Genomic DNA, 10,128 nt, shown 5'->3' on the forward strand with positions numbered 1-10,128 from the left:
TTTTCCACGTTCTTTTCCTCATTTGCGGTACGGGTTCGAGCTTGCCTGCCTACTACCACTTTTATTTTTGCTCAACACACACCTCCAAACACCCGGGCAACGCCAGACATCCAAAATAGTCTATTATATAAATCTCACCTGTCTGCTTGTCTGTCTGTCTGTATGTCTCGCTAAAACTTTCGACAGAGGCAATGGATCCTAACGAGATCGGTATCATTTTAAATCTCGACATCTCAGACGACAAATATCGAAAAAAAATTAGCAAAAAACATTAATTCTTTCACCCTTAAATCAGCCGTTTTGTTCAAGGAGGGGGTGGATTTTTTCGCCGATATTTTAGCAAGTAATCATCACTGTTAGATTGAATTCACTTAATTTAATCACTCATGAATTTCGGTCGGACCATGGCGACATCGGCTAAGGCGTCACGTTTGTTTAAAACCTTTTCTTTCTTCTTGGCATTACGAGTTCGAGCCTGCCTGCCTACTACCACTTTCTTTTTAACACTCTGCCTACTGTTGTTTTAATTACCCCCGCTACTACGACTTTTTTCGGGGTTTCTTATACCACTTGGGCACCTCCGCTACTGTTGTTTTGACCCCCAACACGGGGTTTTTACTACATCAACTAAACACCCGGGTAACGCTGGGCACCCATGCTAGTATTGAATAAAAAATAAAATCTATATGCATTAGTATATAATTTTATATCGCCGCTCTTTTATTCTTTATCTTATACATACATGCATACACACATATGTATATATATATTATATATACACACATATATACATATATACATATATATATATATATACATACATATACACACATTGTGAGTTTTTCAATTTTTAAAACTGTCAGAAAATTTTAATTCCAAGTGATTCCTTAAATTTTCCTTCCAAAAATTTACATCTTAATGTTATTGTAGGGATTATCTGTTGTTTACTGTGAAAAACTGTTTCGGATATTAAAAAACGAATATTCACGTGTAATCACCTTTTTCTTCACCATATTCCCTCTGCTCCACTTTTTGTTATCAAGTAAGATCTTTGACTTACTTGCAGTTTCATCAAATACTTATGCAAAATCCGATCCCGCATTTTGCTAATTCCTACCCTCTGATGAGAAGGAAAGTATTTCTTCGAAACTCCGCGGATTAAGGACTATCCACTTATCAAGTGTTTCCTTTTCAGATTAAATATGTTTTTAACTCTTTTTCAAAGTGTTTTTTAACATGTTTTATTAACTGTTTGCTCTTATATATATATATATATATATATATATATATATATATATATATATATATATATATAAGTAACCTTGTTTGTCTCTGTAAAGAACAGCCTCTACAAAATTACACTACTACACTGACATTTTTTGTCTACAGACTTGAAAATTAATATATAGAGAATTCGGACCTGTGGAATTAATTCATTCGATTTTTGCTGGTAAAAATAGTTGCTAAGGGGTCAAAATTGATAAAATCGGAACTTGGCGATTGTAATTCGATTTCAAGTGATTCTTTACGCACGCGCAAATATGCATATAGCAACTACGACTGCTACACCGGGCTCACACAGTCACAAAATAAGCCACGTTGCGTGCAACACACAAAAACAATGTCGATTTGATATCTAACATTTTGACACGGCCTTGAAGTCACTTCCTGTTGACCTTTTCCGTTTCTTTTTTCCTTATTCTTTCTCTTTCTGTTTTCGCATCGACACGATCATAAATAAATGCACGCGAAGAACAAATTTCCGACTGTACATATGTGCAAATATTCGAGGTAAGATAACTTATTTTCACCATAAGCATTAATGGTCTGCCATGAACAACTGAATTAATTTCTCCAACAACCTTAATAAACACTCCAGAACTATGCCTGACCACATGTGCACGTACACACATGCTTTTATGTTTTAGTCCATTGTCCAATAAATAAATGTATTGTTTGTATATATGTAAATCGGTTCTTTGTTGTCTCATTTTAATGTCGGAGTCGAGAACGCGCATTTTCATTCTCCACATACGTTAATGTCATTAATTTTTAGAGTTTTAATATACACTGTTGGTGACTTAGATGTAACGAATAGTGCTAGATGATTTGGTTTAGATTCTAGCTGATGGTATGCATGCCATATTTTTAACTTTTGAAATCACTTCTATATATTAGGTACAATATAATAATCAATAGAGTATTGACTCTATAATAATAAATGCTCAATCTTCATAAATTAAAATATCATATTCTAGCGTATTTTACGACCGGGCCATGCCGGCGGCCATTACTATATATTGGGTACAATATAATAATATAATAAATAATAAATAATAAATATTTGGTTATATAATAATAAATACGAAATCTGCATAAACTAAAATATAATATTTAAGCGTACTTTACAACCGGGTAACACAGGGCGGCATGCTATTGTACGTATAAAGTTGTCTGTTAAAAACTACTTTCATAATTATTTAGTTTTGCCTCTAATCTGTCCTAAAATAGTACCTACTTTTAACAGATTTATCTCGTGTTCATATGGCCCATCTTAATCTATCAAAACTCAACAAAATAGAAGAAATAAAGAGAAATGATGACAAATTAAGAAATAGATAAACCAAATTAAGAAATGGATAAACCAAACCCACGGTTTCAGAAAAATATAAAGAACAAAACGCAAATGGAAGAATATTCAGTCAGAATTTAAGAATTACTCAGAAAAAAAAAAAAATTGGATGAATCGATTCCGTTGTTTTTGCTGACTAACTTTGACGGATCCGATGTCTACACGCAAAGCGGTGACAGATCTAGAAATAAACGACACTCGATTGAACAGCAGCGGTTGATTAGATTTATCGTAGACATGTTTATAACCCCCCCTTTATTTTTAGAATGAATAAAAAAAAATATATTTTATTCAAAGTTTCCTTGTACTTAAATAACGATCAATAAATTGAAATGCGAAGACAAACAAGTCATGATAATTAAAGTTTCAATTGTTTTATGTATTGATTGGTTACAGCTTATTAAGGCCGAAATGCAATTCGAGGATAATGGTCAATTAGTTTATTAAACAACATCATAAGGTTTGTTAACGACGATTTATACTAGAGATAATTTAATTATATAAGAATCTGGCTTTAAAAGAATTTGTTAATATTGGACTTGAAAACGGTCAGTTGGGAAGGAGCCCCGTGTTATTGCGTTCAATAGAGAGGTAGTTCTTAGAAAAAAAACTACATTGCTTATTCAGTTCTGTTTAGGATTAGGTACACAAAGTAAAACAAGTAAAATATTTACATTAGTAGGTTTTACAGTGGGAGATCATTGTTTGGAGCTCTGCCGAGCACTCACCGTGAAAATAACGATAGCATAAACTAGGGGTCTCTAAAGTTTTTGAAGGGGGAAGAGCTATATTGCTGACTTTTTAGAACTACGCGAGCTAAAATAAAATAAAATAAAATAAAATAAAATATGACTTGGACATGTTTTATATTATTTTGCTCATTAGTTTTGCTTTTTTAATGAAACTAATTCTTCAAAGACTCTTTTTATCATTTTAGGAACAAAAAGAGAAAAAAAACACCACGCGATTTTCACACATTTCTATTAAAAAAAAAATCCTGAATATTTCTAAGAGCTCTGTGTGCTGGATTAAAGATTTTGGCGGACCGGGACTAGTCCGTGGGTAGTAGTTTGGAGACCCTTGGCCTAGACAAGAGAAGCCTACATCTCTCACTAGATTTCGAAGTAAGTTTTTTAATCTGCCAAGCATCTGATCAGCATCTCCATATATGTGGCTGTAGTATTCTATCTTAGGAAGCAGCCCCACGGTACTGTGTTCCACAGACGGATAGTTCTAGGAAAGAAATTCTACTCATAGAATTTTTGTTTAGTTTTAGGCACAGATAGAGAGTTAGGGAAGATTTTGTAGCTAGATGAATACTTTTGTTAACGTTTGTCGGGAAGGGCTCATAGATTGGAGCTCAGTCGACCACCTACCATAAAAGTAACGATAGAGCAGAGATAGACTATCTTAGGACGTATTTCGCTCTTGTACAGGTAGAGGATTGCGTCGGGAGCCAGGTACTTTCTGAAGCGGTAGAATGGTCTAAACATTTTTCAAGCGGCAATAGCAACAGCTTTGTCGTGATTCTTTCATTTTAATCAGTATAAACATTATCAAAGCGGAGGTTTATCAAGTAAAGAGCTGTTTATTTCAATTGGGGAAAATGTAGGATCCCATTACTGGTGGTCATCACCATATTATATGAATACGAAGATTCTATTGTTAGCAATGGTTTCACCGATATTTTTCTTGTTAGAATTCTTTCTAGAAAAATATCAGAGATTACGGGAGGGACCACGTAAAGGTTGCTAACGAACTGGATTCGAACTTGGAACATTCAGGTTAGTTAGTCCATGCCATTAGCAACTAGACCACCGTCACCTCCCAATGCTGGTAGTTAAAGGAGAAAGGCTTGATTTTACACGTATGAAAAATAAACACAGACGTCTATACCACATCGTTACACGGCGTGTTCTATGCCGGAAAAGAGAGAATCAGAAAGATCTTGATCATTAATACTATTCGAAGTGTTGCCATAGATTGTTGCATCATTTGCATAACTCTCAACGAATTATCATAGAATGTGATTTAAGAGATCATAGATGAAATCAGGCAGAGAATAGGTCCCAGAATGAATTCTTGACGCGTGCTGGCATTGATACAATACGCTTAAAACTTCTACCGATCGACGACTAATTTGATAAAACTTTAGGAGAGAAATAAGTTTATGTTTGAGAAGATATTTTCGAATATTCTATATATTTTCAAACATTTCCTGATGTTCCAGAATTAAGATCAGTAAAAGATATTTTCGAATATTCTATATATTTTCAAAAATTTCCTGATGTTCCAGAATTAAGATCGGTAAAAGATATTTTCGAATATTCAAAGATATTTTCAAACATTTTTTTTTAAATACAATTTTCACCCCAAACAAGGCACAGTGCCTCTTTGAAGCAGGTGGCTACTATCAGTGACTTAATTAGCGGGGTCATTATGAAGGGAGATGAGTAGAAAGATGTTTGTTAACATTACACTTGAACTTCTGCATATCAGTGCAGTTGGGAAAGCAGAATCCCGAAAGGGAGTTCCAAAGACCCGCAGTTCTGGGAAAGAAACTATTGGAGTAAAAGGCACCTAGAGATCTCTACTGTAAAGGGATGAGACTTAGTAGCTTGTCGGGTTTGTCGGGGGTAGTAACGTCGGGAGGTACAAATGTTTGCAGTTCGTCAGAGCATTCACCATTAAAGTATTTGTAGAACAGGCAGAGGGATGCAACATCTCGTCGATGGGACAGAGGCCGAAGCTTAGATGACAGTTCAGGACCTATCAGGTTGGCAACTCTCTGATTTCCTGATGTTCCAGAATTAAGATCGGTAAAAGATATTTTCGAAGATTCTATATATTTTCAAACATTTCCTGATGTTCCAGAATTAAGATCGGTAAAAGAGTAATAACAAAAAAGTCATGTACTCACGGTCGTTGATTCTGTCATGTCCTGTAAAATAAGGTGAATAAATATTGGAGATATCACATAACGTGTACATGGGCCCGTTTTTTTGGGTCACCCTGTAATAATAAATGCTTTGATTGAAATGAGCAGTAAAAAGAAATATGCGAAAAAAACAAACAAACAAACATAATGATAATTAACTTTTGGTTTGATTTAAATTAGTCGGTAAAAGAAAAATGCCGAAACAAGTTTGTCTCCGCTTTATCGTTATTTTCATCGCAAGTTCTCGACTGAGCTCACAAGAAACACTAGTCTAGCTGAAAACACTATCAATAATTCCCCCACTCTTTATCTGTGCCTAAACCTAAACGTACATTCCATGAACAAAGCTTCTTTCTCAGAACTGCACGCCTGTGGAACTGTCTTCGATTTTCCTGCTTTTCAGCTGACTACAATCTGTCTTCAAGTCCAATGTAAACAAGTTCTTAATGAGCCGTTCCACTTAAGTTAACAAATTTACCGAATTTCCATTACTAATGGTTACTATATTGTCCAATTTTACTGCTGTACACTTTTTAACCCTTATCCTCGAGTGGTCTATGGGCCTTGATAATTGGTGATGCCTATGTAAAAAACAAACAAAAATAATAAAGTAATAATAATTTATGTTTAGGTTGAAAGGACCGACAAAGGGGAAATAACAAAACAACCATAAAATAAAATGATAATGTATGTTTAGGCTGAAATAATCCGTAACGGGGAATACTAAAAGAGCTATGAAATAAAATAACAATAATTAATGGTTGAAATAAGTGGTAAAATATAAAACCTCGAAATGGCAATAAACGAAGATAATATTAATTGAGATTTGGATTCAGAAACGGAATACTGAACGAACCATATCAAACAAACAAATGATTATAATTACAAAACAATAGCAAAACAGAACCCTTTTTCAGATGTTTACAAAGAAACTAAACATATATCATTTCGTGTAAAGTGACATAGAATTACTTGTCGAGTTGAACCGCAAATGAATATTTTTAAGATACATCGATCGATGTAACTAACAACAAAGATGCTAACTTATAAAAAACGCTTTTTCTCTTAAACGTAACAGGCAGGAAAAACGAGTGTTTTATTTAACTTAAAGGTAAAGGAAGGTGGACTCCCTCTATCGTGCTAGAAAATTATTCACACCTTTGTGCATCCTGTATCTCTAGAAAGCATCTTCCAAATTTAAAATAATTTTTTTTATCTTTCAGAAAATAATATAGTCACATTTGAACCAGTTTTATAAATCCCGCGGCAATTTCTTGGAGAATTGAAACATGAAATAACGATCCTTTGTAATAGTCAAGACTGTGGGCCCGTGACCGTAGGACTACACCTATGACGTTGGCACGTCACGTGGCATTTAGTAGAGAGGCCTACTATGTTTACGTCGCTCGTGGTTAAGCGCGTCAGACGAATGAAAATGCTTTTCCAAATGCATGATTGACAAATCAACATAAATGTGATTTCAAGAAATTAAGTTTGACAGACCGATGAAAATGATATTTCAAATAGGATAGACTAGCGAAAATGCTATTTTAAAATCATAAATGCGACTGATTAACGAAAAGCTTTCGTAACTTATACAGAAGTAACTAAACAAAAGTTTCTTTATTGTCTACGAAACTGAGATTTAGAAGAGTGCGTTTCCCCTTTCTGGGATTATTCCACCTACTGTTGGTTGTCATTTGTTTTTTTTTATTGGAAGGTCATGACTTATCAAGGCCTGGAGGCCACTCTAGCATAAGCGTTAAGTGTTAGATAGAAGGTTAGACAACAAGATAATTTACGGTGTAATTTTGGTAAGGCAAGATTACCTAAATGGACAACTCAATAGGAATTTAGTCACATTAGATTTGAAGACGACCATGTTGTAGTAAGCCGGGAAGCAGACACATCGTATTGCGTTCCACAGAAGGATAGTTCTAGGAAAGAAAGAAAATTGTCGGCGGTTGTTTTAGTTAGGCGAGTATGTGTTGTGAACATTTTATGGAGAGGGGACGTAGATTGGAGCTCAGTCGAGCACTTACCATAAAAGTATCGATAAAGCAAAGATAGACTCGCAACGTCTTTTCTGTGAGAAAGGGAAAATATAGAGGCGAAAAGGTCATCACCCACTAAATTTCGAGGCCGGAAAAGGGTGCTCTTACGAGCTCCACCCCATATGTGGCAACAGTACTCCATCTTAGGATGTATTTGGCTCTTGTACAGGTAGAGGATTGCGTCGCGAGTGAGATACTTCCTGAAACGGTAGAACGATCATGTCACTTTTCCAGTGATTTTGGCAACCGATCTGATGTGGATCTTCCATTTCAAGTCACGGGCAAAGGACAGTCCTAAGAGTTTGTCGCAGCCAGGCGATTCATCAAGGTGAGAGCTATTCATTTCAACTGGGGCAAAGTAGGCATACGAGCGTTGGTGGTGAGAAGAGAGACGTTTTGATGTGGATGTATTAAAGGTAACTAGCCATTTTTTTACACGATTATACCACACGCTCCAGCTCGGAGGAGAGAGAATCAGCAAGATCCTACTCCTTATCGACCTTTGGAGAGTTGCCATGGATGCTAGTATCAGCTGCATAGATGTCGACGAATGAACGAAGAATATGATTTCGGGGGTCGCCGACGAAGATCAGAGAGTTGGGCCTAGAGTGAATAATACTATGAACTTCAGATTTCTGCCCATCAATGACTTCTTAAATAGAATTTTCATCTTAAAATGCTGAGTGTTTAAAAAAGAGCCATCAGATACTATTTTGTGAGTCTTTGGTATGAATCAACACATACCGAACATTTCTTTTCCTTTGCAAAACATAACCATGTTTTGTAAAGGTAAAAAAACAAAAACAACCAAACCAAACAACATGAATAAATATTTGATGATATAAAGAACTTGAAGCATAAAACTTATTTTTTTCCATCCAAAATTATTGGATTCGGCATTTAATTATCCAAAAAGGGTTGATAAGCCATAAAACAAAACACCCAAACCAAACTCCTCAAATAAATATTTAGATATAAAAAACTTAAAGCATAAAATATTTTTTTTACAAAATTACTGTATTCGGCATTCAATAACCCGAAAGTGTTGATAAGCTGTAAAATAAAACAGCCAATCCGAAATCTATGAATAAATATTTGAAGATATAAAGAACACGAAGCGTAACCCCCCCTTTTTTTAAAAAATAACTGTATTCGGTATTTGATTATCTAAAAAAGGTTGATATGTCGTAAAATAAAACAGCCAAACCAAACTGAAAAAATCTCCCAAAGTTACGAGAAAGCATCTGCAAAAAAATCACCCACGCAAATCTCATCAGGTGGCAATGTTTTCCTTGTGTCTTAACAAGTCTCAAGAACAAGTCCGCCATCTTGGATTGGTAATTATTTTTTCCACGCAAAGCTAAACCCCATGAAAGTTCACATGGACATTTATCCCTGTCGATTTTGAGACTCGCCAGTCCCCACTTGTCTTATATTATACCTTGGTCATTTTGTGTTCTATTTTATTGTTTTAAATAACTTCAAAACTCGTCAGGAGATCGGGCTAATAAACCGGTGCTGTTCAACCGAGTGACGTTTATTTCTAGACCTGTCATCGCTTTGCGTGTAGACATCGGATCCGTCAAAGTTACTCAACAAAAACCTAACCGAATTGATTCATCCAATATTTTCTGTTTCTTTTTTTCTCTCTTCTGGATTATTCTTAAATTCTGACTGAATATTCTCCCATTTGTATTTTGTCTTTTTTTTTTAGAAGACGTGAGTTGAGTTTATCTTATTTCTTAATTTGTCATCATTTCGCTTTCTTTCTTTTATTTTGTTGATTTTTTGGGGTTTAAAGCGGATCATATGAACACGACAGAAAACTGTCAAAAGTAGGTACTATTTTAGGACAGGACTGAGACAAAAGTAAATAATTACGAAGAAGTCGTTTAATTGACAAGTTCAGTGATCTGACGAGAACCGATGTGTCAATGCGATTATATATATATATATATATATATATATGCATACAGACATACGTACATATATATACATATATGCACATATATATGCATATATACATATATATACATATATGTATACATATATGTATATATATATATATATATATATATACTCATATAGCTCTACTTATGTATTGAGCACTATTGAAGTAAATACTGAAAATGGATATGTATAATATATATATACACGCATAAATATAAACTATTATTGTTATTATTATTATTAGTAGTAGTAGTATTATTAGTAGTAGTATTAGTTGTAGTAGTAGTAGTAGTAGTAGTAATATCAATACTGATATCCGAATGGTTAATTATACAGTTATTGCAGGGCGTGTTTTACTTATTTTATTTTTTCATTCATAAATTTTATAACTTACACAGACACTATTAAGTGTAGTTAAAAAAAACGCATGCAATTTTCGAATTTTTGAGATGAGGATTCATAATTTTTGTTATTTTGATTATTAAAACTACTCTTCTCCAAGATGAGAACAGTAGTTTAACTTGCACAATGAATGGGATGTACTTCGATCAAAA

The 10,128-nt window shown here is 34.4% G+C and overlaps 1 protein-coding gene across 2 annotated transcripts in view; it reads right to left on the reverse strand.

The window, feature by feature from the left end:
* Positions 1–10,128, reverse strand: part of LOC145245775 (uncharacterized) — a 208,133-nt gene that overhangs the window by 100,286 nt on the left and 97,719 nt on the right. Inside the window, exon 2 of one of the 2 annotated variants that reach the window (XM_080107388.1) lies at positions 5,553–5,573. The exons of the other annotated variant lie outside the window; for it this stretch is intronic. Coding sequence (XP_079963514.1) covers positions 5,553–5,573 — 21 coding nt within the window. The remainder of the gene's footprint in view (positions 1–5,552; positions 5,574–10,128) is intronic. 2 annotated transcript variants of the gene reach the window in all.

The sequence above is a fragment of the Euprymna scolopes genome, chromosome 23 (genome assembly GCF_053919585.1).
Source record: "Euprymna scolopes isolate OS-2025 chromosome 23, ASM5391958v1, whole genome shotgun sequence".
Classification (NCBI taxonomy): Eukaryota; Metazoa; Mollusca; class Cephalopoda; order Sepiida; family Sepiolidae; genus Euprymna; species Euprymna scolopes.